The sequence below is a fragment of the Rhea pennata genome, chromosome 2, assembly GCF_028389875.1.
Source record: "Rhea pennata isolate bPtePen1 chromosome 2, bPtePen1.pri, whole genome shotgun sequence".
In the NCBI taxonomy this organism is placed as follows: domain Eukaryota; kingdom Metazoa; phylum Chordata; class Aves; order Rheiformes; family Rheidae; genus Rhea; species Rhea pennata.
In genome coordinates this window covers 57724627-57748845 of record NC_084664.1, presented here as the reverse complement: position 1 = coordinate 57748845, position 24219 = coordinate 57724627, and the positions used below count along the sequence as shown (strand labels likewise).

Here is a 24219-nt window from a genome sequence, read left to right as displayed (position 1 = left end):
TCCATTTATTTCAAACTACACACCCAAATCACAGCAGCTCTGGTGAAGGTACATTATGATCATTGTAAGTCACAAAGGGATAACAAAGGCACTGCAATTTACAGTAAGCATCCATGCTCCCAAAGTTTCTTACAGAAAAGAATTTTGGAGAACGGAAACCTAATCTTTCAAAGGTGCTGAAAACTCAGTCCCTGATCTAAGAACTAATTATGTACTTCAAGTACATGAATAGTTCCACTTCAATCCCTCAAAAATTACCCCCCTATCCTGTTAAAGAAGAGTAAGTTGGGAGGGAGAAAACATGAACAATGAGTGGAGAAGAGCAACCCGAAGAAGACATGGCAAGAAAAAGACCTGAGGAAAGTTGAAGTAGGGAGATGAAAGAACATAAACTGTAATTAAGTGGAGAAAACAGAGTTGACAAAAGTGCAACAGTTCTTGGTCACCAAGGACAGAAGGCACTGTCCTAAAGCTAGACACTCTAGGAATATATCTAAAGACAAAAATGGTAAGTTTAAAACCTAAACCATCAATCTGAGGTAGAATGAATGGCTCATAAACCCAAAAGGACACCTGCTGTCCACTCCCCAAATCAAGGGGTTACAACTTTCAGCAAACTGCAACTCCTTTTGAGCATCAGACTACCTCCAGAGCTATATGTGACATTATCCTTTGCTTCCACAATCTCAGTGGCCTACAAATTACTGCTGAGAGGTATCATTCTGATCTTCCATGACACTAATACCAAGAGACAAAAGGAACACAAAACTGCTAAGCGTCAAGTCTCTATTAAATCTTTGGAGCAACATGCCTATAGGTTTTCAGAAGGCTCTGAATGAACCGTGGGTCCAGCTCTTCCTCACTGTCCTGCCCTCCTTGCTTTGTTCTTGACCTAATCTTGCTGAGAATCTGACCTCTGTCACTAGAAGGACTTCTCTCTCCTTCCTTGGCACAGTGGAGCCTGAAGCAAAAAGTGGAGCTTAGAGCAATGGGGTCTCTTTTTCAACGGTATTCCAGTGGTGTTTGTGACTGACTCCAGCATAATCCATCAATTCCAGTCCTTTCCAGTAACCCACAAACCATGTGCTGAAAAAGACGACAGTGAGGAAGGCAAAGAGCTGAGCTGGGGCTCAACAATAGCAGTTTCAGTGAGTTAAAATGCCCACAGCAGACTTTAGGCTGCAGTAGTACTAGTGCCTAGTAACACTGGTGTCATTGGGCTCTGCCCATCTTTAGAAGTGTAGTATTCCCCTGGTATCCAAAGGGCTCTCATTGCTGCCTCAGGTATGCCTATCTCAGCTATAGATTTCTGATTTACAGTTCCCATACTTCCAGATTTGTTTTCATTACTGTAGCACATGAAACACATCTGGGTTTTTTAGCACAGCAACAGCTGTACTCTAGCTACACAGTATACAAACTTCTCCACAATTAATGACATTTGGCTTGCATGCAGAACTGAAGAGGAGAAGCAGGAATCCAAACAAAGATGATCATGACTGCCTCAGTGCACACTGAACACAAAAGATATGCAATGTTTGGTGGGGTGAAACATAGAAGACAGTTTGATTTGGTTTTGTTTTTTAATAATGCCTAGGCCAAGGTTCTTGGAGTCAGTGAGAACATTCCTATTGATTACAGTGGAATTTAAAAAGTTAAGATTACAAAAAAAACAGAGCACTCAACAAATTTGCTAGAGGATATTAAAAGAAGAAATGCTACAAGCCCAAGGCAGTATGAATACATGACATAAAGGGACACAGGCAGATTTGAAATCTGAACAAAAATGACAGTCCAGGGTAACAATGGCCATTAAAGAACAAGGTGGAATTAATTTGAAGTACTTCAAAAATGGGCCAGTAGCAATGTTGAAAGGGGCAACAGCAGACAGGATTTTGCAATCTGATACAGCAGCAAATAATAACAATAACAATAAAGGTGGCCACCCACAACTCAGATGCGTATGCAGAAGTACCATCGAGTAAAGAATCTCTTGAGACTCTGGAGTGATTTACTTGGAAAATGGTATTCAATTATAAGCTTATTTCAAAGTGGAAGATCTTTAGTGAAAAAGTCTGTAGGGCTAGAGAGATCAACTCTTGAGAACATTAAGAAAGCTAAATGTGTATACAGTGATTACAGTAGTTATGAAAGGCAGCATGAGAATATTCAAATGCTATAAACACTAAGGAGTTAGAAGAATGATTTATTTTGGTTTAGGAAACTAAGAGGAAAAGAAAAACACATGCTGAACCCTCAAAAGAACATGTGGATAGCTTGACAACCTACATGGAATGCATTTCCGAGTTAAGCTGTATTCTGCCAAAAGTTATGTGCATGCTGTCCACTGTTTATACTGTGGACCACCAGCCAATGGTCTGAACTTGCTGCGTGAGGTAAGCGTTGCTGCAGAACCAAAGCCATAACTTGGCTTTTCGATCACCAATATCCCCCATTGACTATGTTCTTCAAAAATATTTTAATGCCTGATCATTACTGACTTCTTCATCAGTCTGGTCCATAGCTATACGGTCCCTTCTTCCACAGCACAGAAGCAGTTTTATGTCAGCATAAAGACCTTGCAGCTCACAGAGAGGGCATGAGGCTGGTGTACTCCTCATCTGCATTATTTTCTTTCTCTCCAGTTCACCTGGGAAGAGTTTCACAATACCATGGCTATTATTTCATGAAGAAAGACTAAATAAAAACAGGCATCTTTTGGCACCAGGTAAACATGTCTCTACTCCATACTTAGCTATAAAAATGAAAACAGGCTTCTTTGCCATGACTTCCCTAAAAGGCCATGAAGCACAATATCACTGCACTATTCCTTTTACAGGAGCTTTTTGGTCCACTGCTACTAACACTGTTAATAATACACAAATGACAGATGTGAACCTTGGAAGCACTTAAAGAGAGAACAGGTCAGAAGCTATATGTGTATGGAATATTCAGAGGTCCTTGCATTCAGGTGTTAACTGTATTAGCAAGGGGTGAAACTGAAGCAAAAGCTGTGTCAGTGTCACGCTAAAGTTGGGTCTGGAAATGGCCTATCCTGGTTTTATCTGGCTAAAGCAGCCCACCAGACACAGAACCGAGAAATGCAGAAGGAGACACAGTCTGATAATGAGAAGTGACTCTCACCAGATCTTAGAGCTTCTATGGGAATGTGAGCCAGATGGGAACAAAGAACTAGTATCACTGCAGCAATGTATCTGCCAAAACCTGTGATAGCTAATATCTCCTCTGTTCAGCATTTGTGTAGGCTCTCAATGGTTTTTATGACAGGTTTGCTCCCCTAACATTTTTTTGTTCCTAAAACAAACAGGGCCATGCTTTGTAAAATCTGCCTGGTCACCAGGCACCTCTGTCATTGTGTTACAGAGAGAGCAGAATTTCAGGTGTCAAACAAAACTTAACTTGCTGAGGTGATCACAGCCTCAAACCTCAGTATGGAGCGAGACTCAACTACAAAGCCATTTATCAAGGAAGAGACGTAAGACCAGAGTAGCATTTTCTTCCAAAGACCATGAAAGGAACAGAAAACAGGTAAGTTCAAAATATAAATTCCTATCAGTAAATTCATCATCCTCTAGGCAGGCACATTATGCCGAGTTGTATTTTACAGATGGCTGCATCTGAGGTGGAGGAACCAGTCCAAATACAGAGACAGAGCCAAAGTCAGGGATGAGAACTATAACTCAGGCTCCCACAATTCCTAGCCTTATATGCAGAGTGCCATTGCTAACATTTTCTTTCTCTGCTGGCCAAGTGTGATACATTTTCTGCTTGTATGTAGTAGACATATGGTAAAATAGCTGTACAAACAAGTTCTGATCCAAATCTCATTGCAGGAAAAATATGTGCATCTCTCCATTTGCTTCAATGGGCAATACAATAACACTGGGCCCTCTAAGCCTAAAATCAGTCTGAAAAATATTTAAATGTTTGTTAATCAAAGGCTTTTAAAAATGATATCTGTCAGATTATGGTAAGAATTGCCTTTTTGGCAAAAAAATAAAATCTAAGGCTAGAACTGAAAATAAAAACATACTGTTTTAAATCTAAAGTCACAAAGATATTCCATCTTACACAAGTTTGTGAAGAAACATTGTCAAAAACAAATACAGATAGAAAACTGGACCCTAAAGGATCTGCATCAAAGAAAATTTTATTAATCAGCCTTTAATAATGTTTTGCTTTTCCTATAAGGAACAGCTAAAAGAAAAAAAAGCCTATTGTATATTGGTAAGAAGAGCACAATGCCAGCACTGATGAGTCCTTAGCATCAGCGTGCACAGACACCTGACCAAAAGATTCTTTCAAAGTCTGGTTTACGCATTTCTCATTAGCTACTCTACATTAGATATGGAGATGATGACAGAAGCGAAATCTAGTAGCAGTTAATATGCTACTGCAGTAATTATAAGATAGCTCTTTATCTACAGGCAGCTGCCAGCAGTCCATATTAATTTATCTAAGAGGCTTTATACTGTAGCAAATAGTAAGAGCCAACGAGATAACAGAGGAAGAGAAAACTTTGAGATAATAACTGTAAATATTCCATTTGTCATGCAGTAGCCACTAAACAACAGTTCTATTAAAATAGAAATACACTATCATTATTCATAACTTTGTTTTTTGTTTCAACATTTTTTTAATGTGCATTTTCTTTACAGGTATCTTCTATGCAAAGAAAACTCAAATTCCAGAAATTTTTAAATGACAGTAGAGCTGCATAATCAGGTTAGAATTTCTCAGAGAACTGTTCCTGGATGTTTACCTGTGTTTTTGACTGGAGACACGTTTTTGAAAGAAGGCTGAATGACATAATTTTCTTGAAGAAAGGTAACAACTCATCTCAGATAAGCTGTTAAAGAATTTAGCTATTTTCACTACATAGCTTACAGCTGAAGTACACACAGTGTATACTACCAGGGAAAGTCAGAACACCTTTAGTTCCAGCAGTAGAATTCCAGTAATAGAATGTAATTCCTATTCTTGAAGGCGTAATGTCTTAAAAATGCTTCTTCAAATACTCGTATTTTTTGTTGTCTAACCATTGCCAATCTTAAAATACATTGAGGCAATAGACCTGTATTTCAACAGAGTCCACATTTATTATTTGCCCTTCAATTAAGGAGCATTTCTATGGCACTTCAACAAAATCAGGCAGGTATGGATGGATGTTTTCATACAGCTACTGGGTGGACATACTTAATACTATTTTTTGGCATGAGATACTTGCTAACTATTCATTTGCACTGTTTTACATGAGCTCATCTGACTGCCTAGTCCATCTGCTCAGACCATGAGCAAGTTTATTCTGATACCAGTTCTAAATCCAGCTTTAACCAGCTTCTGCACACAACCGTTTCATGGCTGGTGATCCTTACCAATCTCCAACAGTCTGAAATTGAAGGGGAGGAAAACAGAAGATACCTACATTTTTGATAAAAGCAACTGTGGCACTTCTGTTCTTTGGTCTTGCTTCCATCAGGAGTAAGCTGAGATGATTTCCATACACGGAGGACTCCTTTAATCCTCCTTCGGGCTACTTTAACCTTTGAATAGCATTCCCAAATGGTCTGTGGTTTCTCTGAATACCTATGATATATCCCATTTTTGCTCCTCTTCTTCTGGAAACCTTTCATATCAGATATATTGTCCCAGACTTGGAACATCCTTATTTTGAAGTCTGCCGTTTATTGGTATCATTAAAATTGTCATGAGGGCAGTAGTAGTGAGAGCAGACAATTTCTCAGCGTTCTCATAACTCAATACAATATTAAAGTATTCCTACATTTAAGCCTTTTAGCTGAAATTTCACAAACCCAAACAATCACAGAATCATAGAATTGGTAACGTTGGAACGGACCTCTGGAAATCATCCAGTTCAACCCTCAAGCGAGTGGCCCATACAGGGATCAAACCCGTGACCTTCGCATTATTAGCACCATGCTGTAACCAACTGAGCTAAACCTAACCCCCCCCCAAACATAAAAAAGGATCTGGCTGTGGCTCTGGCTTTTGAGATGAACACCAGAATGACCGCCAGCAATGAGATAGTTAACAGTACTGCCATGTAAGTGATAATAACAGGCTTCAACACTAATCCCCTATCGAGCAGACTGGGACAGGCTCATACTTTCTTTGGTTCTCTTGCTCCACTCTAGCTGGCTGCTAATTCAAAACATAGACCTATCAGTTTACACTGTGAAGGTCACATCCACAAGGCCAGGGACATTTCCTCCTTAAACAGGAGCACAGAATCAGGAAATCTGTACAAATCCAAGGAGAAATCTAACCTATTTGAATGTCTGCATCTCCCACTCTTAAGAGATTGATGATTCTAAAACTTTCGTACCATTCCTTATTTACTAAGTACTGAAACTGCTACAAAAGAAAAAAAATGTGTAGTTACATAGTTGTAATTTACTAACATTACAAAGGTAATCACCTGTGCCACAAATATGGTCTTTACCATTCCAGGTTTCACAATTAGAGATACAGAATACATTTCCAGCATTATTATGTTTTTAAGATACATAGGAGGCATCTACATTCGTGTTTTATTGCAAGTCAGGAGTATGGTTTTTGGAATGAATCTTCCAGTGATCTCCACTTTGGTTCACACTGTGTGGCGATCTTGAGGCATAACTACTACTAAAGGGCATTCAGTCTGCCAGACTGAAACTACGCTAAAATAAAACTCCCTGAAATGTGGTGTATGATTCTCAACACCAACTGTTTGCTGCTACAGATCTGCTCCTATCAGTTCCCTTGGCTCCTTCTACCTCATCGAGCAGATACAGTTATAGAGCCAGTCACCTGCCTAGACACAGCGTTTTGCACATCAAACCAACACCAATAATGCTGTATCAAGTGATCTTCACACTCTCACATTCTTTAGTGGAGCCAGAACACCAAAGCCCACAAAACCAGCTTATGTCAGCAGTGGGGGGGGGGGGGGGGGAGGGGGAAGGGGAAGCAAAGGGAAGAGTGAAATGGAGGAGGCAGTGGCATCTCCTTTCAAAAAAATGACTATTTCCTCAGTTATTTAGATCAGGAATCAGAGGGGCTAGAGACAAAATGTTAGCTGCAAGGACATTCAGGGTCAACAGTTGATTTCTTGAGGACTGAACACACTATTCATTTTTCATTTGGTAGAAGTGTTCCTTGGAAGAAGCCATGCACTATTTCCATTAACATCAGGCATTCAGCCAGCAAGATCAAGGATCTACTTCACAAATTGTACTTCTAATATTTATTGGGGTTTCTTAAGCAACATCCTGTTTGACAGGGTAAATTACAGAGTAGTAGTGGAATGGAATTTCTTTTCCCAGTGCAACCCTATGTATGCAGGTTATTTACCAAAGAAATGTAGTGATTGTGTCTTCAGAGCCCTTCATGTTATGTCTGAGATACGAAACCTGGCCAAATAAGTTCATTCGCATTGCGAATGAACCTGCTTTGTCTCTTTCTGCTGGGGCAATATAGCCTTTTATGAGTTGTACATGCTCCTGCACAACAGGCTTAGAGTACATGCTAGTGCCTAGTACTGGGAGCTGTTGAGTCTTCTCATCTATTCCAGTAAAACACTCAAATGCAACCTTAATTATAAGCACAAGTAATTCTGTTGAAGCCAACAAACTCAAATTTTTCCAGTGCATCTGTTTTGAATTCTGCCTGTTTTTTTCTAGAAGATTTTAAATTTCAGGAGCCTGTTTCTATTTATTTTCGAAGAAGGGTATTTTATGAGAGTACTCACGGGGATTAGTACCAAAGCCTGGTTTCCTGTGCCCTGCACTCCTTTCCCTCATGTCTTGAATAAATCATTCTCATGTTCCCCTTCTCCAAGTCTCTTCAGTACCCCGAACTCCTCCTCTTATGTCTGCCATCGTATCATGTTTCTCTACATTCCCAGACCTCCCACCTAGTTCCTTCTCACACTCCCTACACTACCATCTTTCACATGGCCTTCTGCTCCCCTGTGTCCCCAGGATCGGATCCCTTAGCATGTGATTCCATATGATGCCAATCATTCTGATCTTATCCACTGAAGCACTTAAACATGAACTCAAGCAACATCTTAGCTCCCTGCAATGCCCCTTATAATTGCCCCAAAGTATCCCAGTTCCCTCCCATGTCCCCTAAGCCCAGGTCACAACACATAGGTTGTATCTGTTTTTCTTTGGCTTGCTATCTGGGCAAGATGCAATGTTGTTATTGGAACTATAATACCTGCTTAGTGCTAGACACACTTAACCAAACAGATAAAAGCAGCATTTCACCAACATTTCTCTTTGTGGGGCACCAATTTGTGTCTCTTTTTACCCAGCTACAGATTTTCAAGAAACTGTTAGAACTTCACATCTGTGAGACCTCTAATCCACACAGGAATGGGGTTGAAACTGATTCAAGCATTCAAAACTTAGAGTGCAAAGAAATAAGCAGACTTCAGTACAGGCTGTAGGACTAAATTCTTCCAGTACAGGCTGTAGGACTAAATTCTTCCAGCAGAATCAAGTCAGGTTAAAAAGTGCTTATTTTATACTGAAGTTAAACTGCTAGGTAAAACTCCATTGGAATCATTTCTCATTACTCTTTTGCAGGGCTGATTTACATGGATGGGGATGCTAAAAATATGCTGATGTATATGACTGAATACAGCTTCCAATATACAAAAAAATGTCCCTGGGACACCACTCCAGCCTGTCTCACTCCATAATTACTATTGTTCACATCAAAATATCATTTAGCTATACAGAAAAAGGTATTCTGTTTTCTTTCTTTTCTTTTTTTTTTCTTTTTTTTTTTTGTAATGATTGACTCTTGACTCTTGACTCTTAAAACCTCATTTGTCGCAGATTACTCACGGACTTACAAGAAGAGAGCCTGAAAATATTAAGTTTTCTTTATACAGGAGGTATTTTCTCAATATCCAGAGCAAAACATTTTGAAATTTCAAGCAATTCAACAGAGGGGGGCAGTTCGCATAGCTCTACTCGGGGGGGGGGGGGGGGGGGGGGGGGAGAGAGGGGCCAAGGCCGAGGCTGCTACAGTATCTAGCAATTCAAGAGCAGAAGAAACCTTGTAATACATAAACTCACTCAAAACCATTACATTTACTGGAGCTGTATTAGCTAATACCACTGTAATGTTTACAACTAAATTTAAGAGTAGCCAAGAAACCCCAAAGGTGAAGGAGTAAGTGGAACTTACCTATGAGGTACATGCCAATCCAATCTCCTGCATCCACTTCCTCCTTTATATCCCAGTATATCACCAGGTCTTGTGAGTGCCCGATAGAGTAATAGGAGCTGCTGACCATCAGGGTAGATCGGCTGTCTGAAGTGACGAGGTCTGTGTCACTGGTAGACCTAGGAATGGTCACTGCCTCATGGGAATTGTTCCTGATGTCCATGTTATGGAACTGGTCAGGGTTATAGCTATATCTGAGAGGCTCTTTGCACCGGCGTCGATTTTGAGAGTTCCTAGATGGAGACGCCATGGCTGCCAGGCCTAGGAACCTGTTTTGGTACAGATTCTGTGAAGAAAAAAGGTGGACAATGTTTACAATACGTTTCATATTTCAATGATGTCAAAGCTTTGCCTAGGAAAAGTGCACTAGAATGAGCAAGTAACAAAAGACCAGATCTTTTTCCATTTGGGACTGTAAAAAAGGCACAAAAAGATACAGCAGGAAACAGATGCTGCTAATCCAACTTTACTCCTTAATTCCTGTTATGAAAACAAGTGTAAAAGCAAGCCTTAGCAGCTTTTGCTGCAATTGGCAGTAGAAAATCCATAGTGGCTGGTTTTCTCCATGTTAATATACACATCTAGACATCAACAAAGCTAGCACAGTGCTAGAGAGCCATTCTCTTTTAATGTTAGGAGGTATTCTTTCCACTTTTGACACGTTGAGCTAAGTCTTCTTCCTAGTGGTTCTAGTTACATTTGTGGAGGAATCCTTTTTAACTCACATTCCATTTTGCAAGACTGGACAACAATGACAAGCCCTTCCCTCACAACTTGAGATCTGAAGAGTTACAACCATGAAAAAGGAGTTATCCCCAATACCAAGACAGAGATGCCTTCACTGAAGTGTAAATACAAATTAAGAGTTGCATTGTCACTCATACAGCTGACAGCTCCTGATGCTGTTGCTCTACTCAGCTCTTCTCAGTAGACTGCGACAGAATGTATATAAACTTTTCATTATGTACTCGACAATTAAAAGGAATCAATGAGGCTACTGCAGAATAGATATCATGTTTAGCTGAAAATTGATATAAATTTCATCTTACCTTCCTTTCTCAAGGTAAGCTGACTGACTTGTATTAAAAGTGCCCTGGTGCATGAGTTAAGAGTGCTATGAGCTGGTGGATGGATAATGCTTAAGTTATGATTTGGGTTAATTCTCATGTGAAGACATGTTCTAATCTGATTAAAAGAGTGGTTATTGCTTATTTCTGTGCTGTTTGTTATTTCATTTCCCTCCCTTGCTTTTCCTCTTTTCTTCTTGCAGCTCTATTTCAATCACTCAGCTTTTTATTATTTAGTAGCCTTCTATTTTCCACTTGTTGCCAACCTTGCCATCAAGTCCATCACATAAAAAACCCCCACAGCTTTCCCAAATGCTGCGAAATACTTGTCACATGATCAGAAGTCAAATCATCCCTTCGAATGCAAACAAATTAAGTGAAGGAAAAACAGTTTTTTTGTCCAATCAAGCTGTTATTCAACCTTGGTATCTAAAGGAAGGTCACAGTATTACAGAAAGGCAATAAACCCTAAAAAATAAAATATTTTGATTTTTATTAAATAATAGATTTCTGTAGAATAATTAGGAGACTTATTATTAGGTACATCTCAAGATTCCTTTGCACAAGAAGCTATACAAATAGAGAGCAAAAAATTCAACTGCAATGTTTGTACACCTAAAACACGCTGTCACTTTAGAGACAGTGCCCTATAATGCTTACAGTCCAATGACCCAAAACCTCACTTACTGTACTAAACACAATTTATAGCAAAAATAGCTCCAGTGGGGATGCCACACCTTTTAGGAAGTGCTAGCAAGACCGAAATGAACAATGCAAAAGGCTACACTAAAAACACGGGAGTATAAAGAAAAAGGAATTGGGGGGCAGGAAATGAAGTACATGGTGTTGCTCACATAAGATAACATTTGTTATGCATCTAATCATGTCTCTGCTTTTTCTTTTTTTAATAGTTACATTTATTCACTCTTCTGTTTGAAATAGGAAAGAGCTCATTTCCTAGTAGTAAAAAAACCAGCACTCCCTGTTAGAAGAATATCTCCTTCATGTAGAAAAAAACACAATTCTATAGATTCAATTTGATTGAATATGTAAAGAGAAAATACATCATTTTGTACAAAAAGACATCATTTCTCACACGCTGTGAACATATTTTATACTGGGAAGCCCTTGTATGAATGCATAATTACGGGGTTCTAGTCAGTAATTTAAAACTGATGGAAGTTTCTGTCACTTGGCACAGAAGGCATGCACTATCACACCGATAGCATCTCAGACAACCATTACTGGCTTTATAATGGTGAAATACCAGTATAAAGAACTCCAAGCCCACTCTTCCGGATTGGTCTGTATTATTAACATGGTCTCCTTAGCTCATAATGCATTACCCAACAGCTACTTCAGTTCAAAGGCAGGCATTTTACTTCTAGTGACAAATTACTCCAGGGAACAGTGGTTCTGCAGATACTTTCATTTTTGAGTGTTAATGGGTGTACAGTATTAATTAACTGCACACTTTCAAATTAAATCAGACTTAATATTTAATTTTTTCAGCTTCAGCATGGTTTTAATCAGTTTCTAACAAAAACACTGAATTCTTCACTACAAGACTACATTCTCCAGAAATCTGAGACTCCCATATCTCTAGCCTTGGTTCTACAGACACGTTAACCTTGGGGAAAAAAAAAGTCCCAAACTAAAAGAAAACAAAAACAAAAAACCCCACAAACAAATGGCACAATATATTTACTCACAATCATCTGGACTAAGTGATGTCATCAGAATACAAGTACAGCTGTGTGAATGAGGAAAAGAAAGGTGAGAAAAAATAGTTGCTTCACATATGATTAACATTTTTGCATAGTTTTGTAAAATTTTCTATCAGTATCCGTGCCTGCAAAATATGCATGCAGTCCCTAAATCCTGGTAATAGGATCTTGGCCACAGTGAGATGTCACAAAAATCGTGAAGACATCCTCTCTATCCCTTACAGAAGCATTCTAAACCTACCATAAATAGCTAGTATAATACCAATTAACCTTCTTCAGGTGTTTGACGTTCATGTTTATTCCCTCTATTCCTTTGCACAGGTGTATACTCCAAGCTATAGTCTTGTTCCTAATATACAGCATCGAGCATAAGTTACAAGGCAAGAATAATGAATGGCCAAACGTTGACCCAAGAGATTAAGCTCTGTTGTCACAAGAAAGGAATCCTTTCTTACTAAGTCAAAACAGACACTCCATAGCTGCTTCCACATTCACTCTTTCCTACAGGTGTTTTCACCCATGGATTCTCTCTAGCAAATAACTCTCAGGCTTTACTTTCCCATCCACTTCCCTCACCATTTGTATCACCACTGACAGTGAGGAGAGCCTTTGCAGATCACTGTTTCACTGCATGTAAGAGGAATGGAAATGTGGCTTTCTCCTCACAGCCAGAAACCTTCTTGCTTAGAAGAATGTATTATTTTTCTCACAGGGGCTGAAGATGTTTTCCCAAAAGGGTCCCTGCCTTGCCACCTTTAGGTCCGTCATGCAGACAATGCACCCAAGATGTGAATTCAAGCTTGTCCTAAGTTGTGGGTGCCAATATAGTCTTGTTGACTGAGCTTGGCTATTTTCTATGCCTGATTTTACCTAGGGCAGGAGACAATGATGTGACAGGGACCTACAATGTTTCAGCTATATCAATGAAATCTAGTTACTTTAGTAACAGGCAGCTGAAGTAGCAGGTGTAAAGGTCCTCCCTTGTCATTCCTCATTTGCTATCCAGCTGCAGTTACATCCCTGTGTTTTAGGAAATTAGAAGTCTCTCTTCAGTAGGCTGTTACGTTCATTAGCCCCCATAAATGAGTACAACACAGATCATCTTGCATCTGCTTACAGAACTGGCAGTCAGCAGAAAGTACAGTTGAGGTGAGAAAGGGCAGAGTGAGGCTTGCCAAAAGCTCTGCTCTACTCCCAGTCTCCAGTAAGGGCCAATGCCTAAGAAGCAGACAGCTGGCCTCACTATAACTTAAACCAGAGCAAAGAAATGTTTATGAAAGCATGTGTTTTAACAATATCTGAAGCAATGCTGGAGAGATCCGCTCAACTGCTCTATACTGTTTTCACCACTGTTCTAGCACATTTTCTGAGCATGGTGTAGACAGCAGTTACCGCTCCAAAAGTCAAGCTAAGTTTTGGCTGGAAAGTGAACTGTTGAGGAAAACTGTTTCCAAAGGTAGCTCTTCCACAGCTGTTGTCAAAGACTTTGAATGAGTTGAGATTATAGCCTCACCCTGCACCCACTGAAATGAATCAGCTCCAAATGAATTAACTCTAGCAGACACTAGATCAAAATTCTGGAGCAGATCAAGTAATTTCTAAACCATTACAAAAGCACGCTTCTAGCTTGCATACAGAAACAGCTTGCACAACAGAGAGAAAGCAGAGGAAAAATCCTTTATCCACAATGATTAGAAAACGGATTGAAGTTTCCGTCAACAGAAGGAAACTAGAAACATCCCCTGTTATGCACATACAGGTTTTCTACTGCTATCAGTTATGCTAATGTAAATTAGCATTTACTCTACTGAACTTAGTAATTAAATATTTGATATCAGAAGCAGCCCTTTGTGTACCAACAGCTACAAGTATTTAATGATAAATTAATAACATATTGAGCAAAACCAATCAGTGATTTTTCAAAAAATTAGGAAAAAAATTGTCTCTACAGATCAATCCACCACATAAAAGTCCTACTGATAGTAAGACCTCTGCAGAGGGTTACCTGGTGGCAGAATTTGTCTGATATTTACATCACTTAGGCCATCTGATGAAAACAAACTTCAGATAAAGATGAATTTTAGGCTGGTATTTTTTTCATACAAATGCAACTGTTACCGCTAATAAGGGAAAATGTGAAGGAGCAGACAAGAGGAAATGACAGACATGATCCGATTATAAAGAAAACATCTTTGTACACATGGAAAAAAGCATAACCAGTAAATGCTGAAGAAAACATTTCATGGGCTTTCTTTCCACATTCTCTCCCTTTTGTATTCATCTGTCTTCCTGTCCTACTGCTGTTTGGCACTGGGACAGGGCAGAGCTGTCATCACCACCATCTTTTCCTTCACTGCCTGATGAAGCAGTACCACCTCCCTCTCCAAGATAAGCAGAATCTTACCAGAAGGCTTCATGCAACTCTTGCAAGCTGAATCCCACCAGGGAATTCAGAGCTGCCAAGCAGCAGCTTCTGCTGGAATGCCATAGTGCGTAATGTCAGATTTTTATTATTGGTGATTATTTTATGCCACAGGACACATGACACCTTTGCAATACAGACAGTTTCCAATCCAGGATCTGCAAAGGCTGAGCTCAATCCTCTTTTCGGACAAGTAAGAGCTGCCTTTAAGATACCTGAGTTGACACCAGTTACTTCCTCTTGCTGCTTTGGCAGAGGAGGTGCATTTGGACAGGTCAGGAAGGTGGTGCAAGGCAGAAGGACCCCATAGCATGTCTGTCTCCAACAATCCACTGCAAGGTGAGCGGTCACCACGGGTCCACAGTGCTTCCTATGATGTTAAGAGCAGAGATCCATTCTCTGCATCATTTCTTTTTAATTTCTTTGAACATAAACTCTTTTGAGTGTGCCAAACAGCTCAGCCACACCTGAACAGAGCCTCACTGTCCCTCATACAGTTCTAGTAACTCTTTTTACACAGCAATGGTGATACAAAATACAACTACTTGCCATTGTTAGTTACATATTTATAAGTAACAATCCCAAATCCCTCATTTCAACTACTGTTCAAATTATTGGGTTGCCAAGATAAGAGAATGTGGGCAAGGACTGCTAGGTGGCTGAATTTTCAGCCCCCTTTTATTCATTGTTAGTGTCGATTCCAGAGATATTACAGGACTGAAACACAACACATCACTGGCATATTGAGAGCTGAGGAAATCAAAGGAAACAAGGAGACAATACTAGCCAGCATGTCAGTGAGCTCAAAGCAAGGAATATGCAGTCATTCACATTTCCTCAGGCACCACTGGAACATGAATTTCAAGGGAAAATATGGAGAAATAAGTGAGGTAGCTTTGGATGATGGGAAGCCTGAGATACAGCATATTTATTCATCTGAAAATTTAATATGCCAGTAGTTAAGTCCAACATCAGAGGCAAATCAGAGGAGGAGTCAGCCTCCTACTTTCTACATCAGAGATGAAAGTTGGTAGCCTAATGAAAGTGAGTTTTAAATAAAGTAAGATCACATGTATTGAAGAGGATATTGCACTAACAAAAATGTAAGGTAGTGATGGCCTAGATGAGAAATTTAGTTGTGTGGATGCACAGGAAGCAACAGGATTCCTGCAAGATGGTATCAAAAGATTTTAAGGACCTATTCTCAGCCCAGGTGTGAACATCCAGAGCAAGATCTTAAAGCTGGGCCAGAGAAAGCAGAAAAATAGCAGCACCCACAGTCACTGGAAGAATGGACAACGGGTCTCTACAAGCCAGAACAGCAAGGCAGACCTTTTTCTTAAAGGTCAGCCTATCAAAATGTACGTTGTATGTAAAGTTGTTTTACTGGAGCATAAATTAAAATCAGGTATCTTCTGAAAGAGAGAAAACTCATCTTCACTGGGTAGAAAAGGCTGAGTAAAAGCAAAAAGATTCAGAAATCAGTCTTGTTGCTGCTCCTTATATAGCAATCCTTTCCCCTTCAGTCTTGCTCTCAGTCTAGCAATGCTAAGGCCTTCCTCAGCTGGAACAAACTCTCCTGCTTTCCATAACTTTGAAGGCTTGGTTCAGGATCTGCTCCCTGTTCTCCCCAGCAAGCTGTTCATTTCCACTCCTGCTTACTATTCACTCTTCCATTTGGCCTCCCCCACCCATAGCCCTTAAGGTCCCTTGGCTGCCAGCACTCAGTAGCTTTCAGGGAAAAGTACAATCACCCTCTTTCAAATTCAGAGTTAAGAAAAGGTAAATAACTTAAATAGTTGTCCTCCTTTCTGCCCAGGCACAGTCCTCTTAAATCATGTAGTACCTGCACAGTAAATTGCCAAAGAGAACATTTGCATTCTCCATCCCTAAGGGCACAATATGATTGACTATACAAATTGCAAAGCAGTGCAGGGTTAAGGAGAAATATAGTTTAAAAGTAGGCTGTAATCAAGGTTACAGTTTCAGCTTCCACTGTAACTGCCTCCCCATCCACTTACTCCGACCTGCCTCTCACACTGAAGCTTCCATATTTGGGCCTGCAGCAATTTATTTTTCATTACGTGAGAAAAATTCTTAGTCATTTGAATTATGGAAGACTTAAGTTTAACTCCTAGTACAAAGAAGATTTTTAAAGTAGCTTATACCTTGGCCAAATCCAGCAAGCAGGGTGTGAGAAACTGTACGAAAACTTCTCCAATGTCATTCACCACAAAAAATCATCAAGCTTGAGGCTGGGGAGTACTATGAAGCCAAAGAAACTGGAGGAAGCAGAGAACTTTCCAGGATCAGGCCACTTATTTGAAAGGTACAAGAATGGTTACTCAGAGCTCCAAAGGAGTCACTTAATAGCATGATGGAGTCATAGGCTTCCACAATCTAGGTTTTTTTTTTCCTGAAAGATATTTCAGAGATTGAAACTCTTTCAGAAACTGCTGCTCTTTGGAAGATTTAAATGAAGACTGCATATGTCTCAGAGGGATGCCTGCCATAATAATGGCAAAGAATTTTAAGCTCAGATTTTTAATCTGTCTCAATATTGCACATCCATGGCACACTGTGTGTGTATTTATGCCTATAATAAACACTAACTGGAAATCAAAGCCATTATACATCTGCAGTAGGGCAAATGGATGTTATTAGGTAGTTCATTTTTCCATTTCCTGACCTTTGTGCATTTCAAGTCTAACATTACTGCTACGTTAATGTATCCTCTTACATTTAACTTTGCTCTAGTGATGTGCAAATCACTGCACAAATTAGAATCAAAATGAAAGAGTTGGCCTTGAGGTCAAACCGGCAAAGTTCTGTGCTGGTGTGTGGGATTGATTCCCAATGCAGTCATATTAGTCAAAGGCAGAAGAAGATAGCAGAACAGTAACTAGAGCTACTCTTATCATCTACAAGGAAAAAGTACATCCAACAGCTCTTGCCCCTGAAAATTAAGATCAGTCAACACTTTCATAAACAATCTCTTGGACACAAGCAGATGGGAGCTGGAATATGGCACACTGATGATAAATCCTCGGCGTTCAGAAAAGGAAAAAAAAAAAAAAATGCTTTTTCTCTTCTCCTTCTGGAAGGAAAAAAAAAAAGTGCTGCCTAATGAACCCAGAAGAGCATGCTGAAAAATATACACATCATGCTTCTAATTGGATGATTCCAAGAATTAAATTTTATCTTCATGAAAGTATATGAACTGAGGTTTCTATGAGAAGATGATATTTTATTTGTTCTGGAGATCATGCCAAGCTTCTACACTGTATAAGCTTCTACTTATTTCCAGTTAGGAGCAACTAATAACCTTACACTAAACAAGTTTGTAATAACGTTGTGATAATTCAGTTGCTATTCACTACATAAAGCACTGTATGCACAAAAATAGCATTGTATAGATTCCCTGCATTTTCTTCCCTGTACAATACAAAAGACCTAACAGCTTGAATCTGCTCATACGATACTATCGAATGCTCTGAGGTCCAAAATCCTTTTAATTTCCACAAATGCTAGCCTTTCCTACTGGTTTATGATGCATGTTATAACAGGAAATCTGTATTTTCACTTGGGTGGTTCTAAACATCAGGAACAGACCTCAGAGAAGTGCTGCTGCTCCAGCAGACAGAGGCAGCACAGAAACTGTGTCTGACCAGGAAAGACATACAAAAGGAATTATTTGGTTCCTAGGGCAACACATCCTCTCCTAATGACCACCCTCATGTCCATCAAGGCTGGCATGTACCATGCCAGCTTCACAGATACACAATCCTAGTAATTAAGATGCTGAAGACTGAACATCTTTCATCACCATTTCAAATCCAAGGACAACATTTACAAATAATACTCAGGGCATGAAAATCATTCAGTACCAGGTAGTTTCTTTAATCTGCTGCTTGGAGTAGAGAGACATCAGACTCAGCAAAAAGTTGTCCAAGAAAACATCTGCGTGCAGTGTCCATAGATTTAAGTCTTATCATTTCACTCATCAGTTCTACAGTACAGCTGGATTTTGCTGGTCTCCCAGGAATATTATTTACGTTGAAGGAGAGAGCAGGTAAGAACAGGGAGGTTCTTTTTTGCAGGCAGTAAACATTGCTAATGGTCTGTAAAGTGATTAACTGTTATTCAGACTGACTGAGGGAGCACTGAGAAGCCCTAACCATGATGGATGTAATGTTGTTTCCGGTTCTGCACAACACACAATAATAATAATAAACATCTCTTACCTGATGGATTTTATAACCAGTAGCTTCAATTCTTCAAATACTTTGCCCATACAAAACATCAATGATGTTAATAGCACTCAGTGCCTCAGATTCATCCTACTCAAACTTTAAGTACTTGAGTCACATAGTTTAGGAAGGCAGGTTCCTGAGATTCCCCGTGTAAACAGAGGGGACAGACAGGCTCCTCCTGAAAAAGACTGAGATCCAAATAAGGCTTTCCCAAAGATGACTCAGCTTCATCTCACTCCACCACCTCTACAGAGTCTCTGACTCTCGGGATCCTGGATTACGAGTGTTCATTTAGAATAAAGTAATACCTGTGTGTAAACTTCTCAAGCGATAAGATTTTACAGAAAGAAAACCGTAAATGGGCAAAGTGCTCCTGAGGGTGGCAGAAAATATGTATTATAACTACATTTAGTTACATGCAATAGAAACAGAGCATGAGGCATATTAAAGGGGGGGAAAACATTAAACTCTACCTGATTGTTTAGGAACTGTCTGATTTTCAAGCAACAATACAAAATCACTGCAAGCTGGATGGCACTTCTGGAGAAAGTCAGCCTAATAAAAGAAACTACTCAGTATACACTGTATGTACAGGTCTCTCCAAATGCACGATACCAGTAAATGTAGCAGAGGTTTACATGAAAAGCTGTGAATAAATCTTGCAAAACTTAGGAGATGTCTAAAGAAATGATATAGGGTAAATACAAGCTGCAGAAAGAAAATTCAGTACAACCTTTCCAAGAACTGTCAGCTGAAATCATTTCTCTGCTCAGAAGCCACCCTGCATTTCCCATCTCCTCCCCAGAAAGTCCAAATACTTCTGAAAACTCTTTGCAAAAAAGCTCTTAATTTCTTACGAAATGTATGCATTAAAGGAAAAAAGCCCAATATCCTCTATTGTTAGGAAAGTGTTGTACATTCCACCATGACAACCATCCTGCTAAAAAATAAAGCTTCTGTGATTTTTATGGTGCACATTGCTACCAGACAAAAAGAAAAAAAAGTTATCTAATACATTACACAGATCTTGGCAGAACTTACTATAAAATTTGCGCTCATAAAGGCAACAAAAAAAACCTCAGCACAGATATCAAAAGTATAGTGTTTAATATTCACTCAACCCTCTTCAGGTGTAAGCATGAATCTTTGCACACCAAAGGACTGTGCAGGTGTGTATCAAAGGAGGATTTATTCCACACAGCTTCTGTGTAATACTGCCAGCACCTCTGCCCAGACACTCCCAGGTGCAGCACACACAGATCCCTATACATATACAATCAGGTGTTCATCATTTCTATTAGCTACAAAATTTTTTATAGACATCGTGAGTGCCATTCCCTGCAAAACCTGTGTATAGCTTTCCTTTTCCCTGCCCTCTGTTACAGGCTTGGTTCCTCTATGTCCTGTCCCGTATGTCACAGCCTGTGCTATGCTCCTGGGTGACTGCACAGCTCACTCTCTCTTCTCCATTGCTTTTTCTCCTCAAAACATGTCTCCTTTTCCTCACTCATTTATATTACCATTATCCTCTCACTACTAGATAGAAAAAAATAGAGAGCTAGCTATCACTTGCTGAAGCAGCTGTAAGACAGGCAATGGATCCCACCTGGGGACAAGAAACATTGAAAAAAAAGAAGGAAGAAGAAAAAGGGAAAACAGAGGAAGGGTGCAAGAAAACTCTCTTCCCTCATGGTTCCTTCCACTTGTCCATGGTGGTTAACCAGCCATTCCATAGCACAGAAAGTATTTTAAATCCACAATTTCTTTCAGTCTCTATGCTGCCTCTTACCCCATCTTCATTTCTAAGAGAAAATTCGTTTAATATCAATATCTTAATCTCCTCAGGCAGAGAGAGAGAGCTGAAGCAGGCAGGCATTGGCAGGCTGCTGAGTATTAATGCCTTCACCAACCACTTCTTTCATCCACAAACAACAAACCACTGAAATAAGCCAGTCTCTCACCCAGATGTCAGCTTTGGTGCACGCTTACAGCTCCATCTTCTGCCTTTTAGCAATGCCTGGCATTTTGAAATTAATTGGATACAGAGCTCTCTTATTATCTTATTACCTCCAGATAAACACAGAAATGCCATCAAGACAAGTGTGCTTGATCCTGCTTCCAGTGAAAGTAATGGCAAACTCCCACCAACTTCAATGTGGGACAAAAAGACTTTGTAGAATAGGAAAATCCATATATATCTGTTAACAGCCACAGTCACCAATGTTAATTAAGAAATGGATTATCAAACGTGAATACTTTAACTTCAAACATTGTCCTCTATACTTCTAGCTATTCTGCTGGAAAACACCTTGGATAAAAATACAGGGTGGTAACTTGCATTTTATGGCACAGATCACAGGATTTTCTCATAGAATGGGTCTCAAAATTTACAAGTAAATCCATTAATTAGTTGATAGTTTAAGATTAATTTAAAATATAATCTTATTTTTAGCACGATAGGTGAATGTTTTTTTCCTAAGTAATTTTAATAATAGAATATAATAGATACTTCCTTTTTAAAAAAAAAAAAACAAGAAAGGAAAATCCTCTTCAGTTTAACGTACGATATCAGACACTGAAGCACATTCTTTGTCATTGCACATTCCTGTGCAATGTCACTGAATGGTAGAATGAAAATTGCTTGCAAGCCGTAAAAGTGCAACTGTCATATGGAAGTAAAGGCCAAAGTAGAATTTTTAACCTAGTTTTCTTGTAATAAACACTGTATTGATGAACTGTCCTAAATCCATCAAGGATTAGCTTCTAATGTATTGCAGTGAAAGCCCAGGGTTTAATTAGTATTTACAAAAGCCTGCAGAAGTAGGCAAGTTGGAAAATTATTCATATGCAGGTGTTAAACAAGAGTTCTTGAAGACAGACTGAGACGCTCGCACAATGTCACACAGTAGGGCTGTGGCTAAAGTAAGAATCATACGATGTTTAAATACATTTCTTCTTTCAGGACTTGGTTTATTCTGTTGGGGACAATGTAAACTACCTATGGTGTAAACTTGTGCAAGAATCACTGAGGTACACTTTGGTCCACGACAATCCTTTGAAATTAGTGATGTTATTTGTCACAAGAGATGTTTTTCATCTCAACCTTAGGTGGTAAAACTGGAATGTCATTGAGACTGAAATCTGACTTTTGTACAGGTATTGCTCTAGAGGTTCTCAAACACTGCAATAATACATTTTTGTGAAAAATATGGAAACAAAATACATTAACTTGACAGATTTATCACTCGTAACACATTAGCTTAATAGTCACATGCTAACTTTTCTACTTTTTTTCTCTATTAGTGATAAATTAACTTGGTAATTGCTCTACCTTTCTAGCCTCTAATGAGAATGTTGTTTCATTAAACTCATTCAGGCCTGATGCAGAGAACACTCCTGGAAACAAAAACAAACAGCCCCGTGAGCGGTGGAATTAATGAAGCTGGTTTGCTACAGAACTGTGACCTTCACCACCGCTGCACCTCTGCAGACACCCCAGCTCTCCGGCCTCCCCTCTGCGAAAGCCACCCTGAGCAAGGAGAGCAGAGATAGGGCCCGGCCGCTGCCGTGGGTGACGGCGGGGGGGGGGGAGGGTCTGCCTGTGTTGCCATGGCGACCGCTGGGGTGTCCCTCTTCCCGCCAGCCCTGGAAAGCTATTGAAATTTAATTATCTCCAAGACATCTACTCCTCTTTCAGTTTTGCTTGAAATAAGCCAATAGCTTCGCAAGTAATTAGTGGAGGGACTGACAGACACAGAAAGTGCAATCATGTAGGAAGCTAAGCTAAAAAAATTACACACAGTCTCACTGATTTAATAGATTACTCACACAAGGGAATTTACTCCTGTGTAGAAGTTTCCAGAAGTAGGTGTTATGGCCATTATAAAAATGCAATAGGAGTCTAATCAAAGTGACTTCAGTGGGAACAGGAGTTGATCTCAAAACACAGCACAGTAACGTATGCTTTCAGCTCCATTCTTCCCAATTAGCATTTTGTCACACACTCTCGTGCATTATTCCCACCCTGGTGGGAAAGTTTATTTAGAAATGAAACAAAATACGTTCATATTTTTTATATGGAATTTGTGGTAGATTTCCAGCTTACTAGTAAATTAGATATTACATTTTTTTCTCCTGTGATAAAGGAGGCATCAAGTATGTAATTTTTCTTCAAGAAGCAAAGAAATTCCTACAGATGAAAACTTTATGGTGTCATGAAGAACAGACTAATTTAAACTGCTAGGTACAATAGAAAAACCTTGTTTATATTTTTCATTTTTAAACTCCCACTGCAATTATAAAATATACTCACATAGGAGTCAGAGGTAATGTATTTGACAAAGCTTTCCCAGTATATTGTAGAATAATTATTTCACTACGCAACCAGCTCTATAGATGGTTTAATCAAATTAAATATTCATTGATTTGAATTAGTCTTTTATCATATAGAAACCTCACAAACTAATGGAATTAACCAGTTAGGTTTCCTGTTGGCTTCAAAGAGATAGGCCACATTTTGAGAATAGACTGTAAAATTTCCCAATAAAATATTTGTGCATATCAAAATCAAAATATTTGTGTACATCATGCAAAGACAAAGCTACAAAACACTATGGTGTCTAGTTTAGAAAACCTAAATATAAATTAAAAGCAGATGCACATTTTACCCTCCAAAATTATGAAACATTTTTATCTCAAGTATAACTTCAAGTGCATAAAATAAAAGGCCCATGAATTTCTAGCTGATGACAGCTGGTGCAACAAGAGATTTTAAAGCAGTATCAAAACTTCAGCAGAGCTGACCTTGTTTCCAATGTTGCCAGCACGCCCTTCTCTGATACAGCCAAAAGCTTGTGCACGTAGGCATAAATCCACACAGAGTCTTTCAGTTCCCTGGAACTGAATTCAGCATAGGCCTCATCTAATGCAATCCTGAACCTGATGAGGAGTCTGCTGCAGATTTCAACAGCCTTAGAATCAGATCCTGTCCCACTAGTTCATATGAGGTTCCTAAATAGGCAATGTCAAATAGAAAGAACCATCATCACAGCCTCCCACTTCTGCAATATCAAGGCAAGAATGGCAAACTTACCCCCAAATTTTCTTGCAAGTGTGAATGATAGCATTGCTCAGTTGTGCAGTTTTTCATGCATGTCTTTGTTTCTGCTAGTACCCCTTATCCCCCTTGTGCTTTTCCAAAAGCATAGTTATTCCTTTACAAGGCTGCTAGATAATAAGCAAATACAGAGAATTGTTCCTTCAATTAAGGCATTGCTGGAAATAGGGACTGACGTAAACAGGAAGAGGGACTTGTGCCAAAAATTAATCTATTTCTTAATTTTTGCATTAAGATATAACTACCATCCTAGCCAATATTTATGTTACTCTAATTAAAACGAAATTAGAAGAGCAAAGACTCAGTTTCACAGCTCCACCTCTCCTCATGCTACTGTCTCCCACTGCAGGTCTGCCCGTCTGGCAGACGG

General features: G+C 39.4%; 1 protein-coding gene across 1 annotated transcript in view; it reads right to left on the bottom strand.

Annotated features, from left to right (window-relative positions):
- Positions 1 to 9529, bottom strand: part of HECW1 (HECT, C2 and WW domain containing E3 ubiquitin protein ligase 1) — a 177678-nt gene extending 168149 nt beyond the window's left edge. Inside the window, exon 1 of the mRNA XM_062567920.1 lies at positions 9226 to 9529. Coding sequence (XP_062423904.1) covers positions 9226 to 9514 — 289 coding nt within the window. The 5' untranslated portion in view covers positions 9515 to 9529. The remainder of the gene's footprint in view (positions 1 to 9225) is intronic.
- Between the last annotated feature and the right edge of the window lie 14690 nt (positions 9530 to 24219).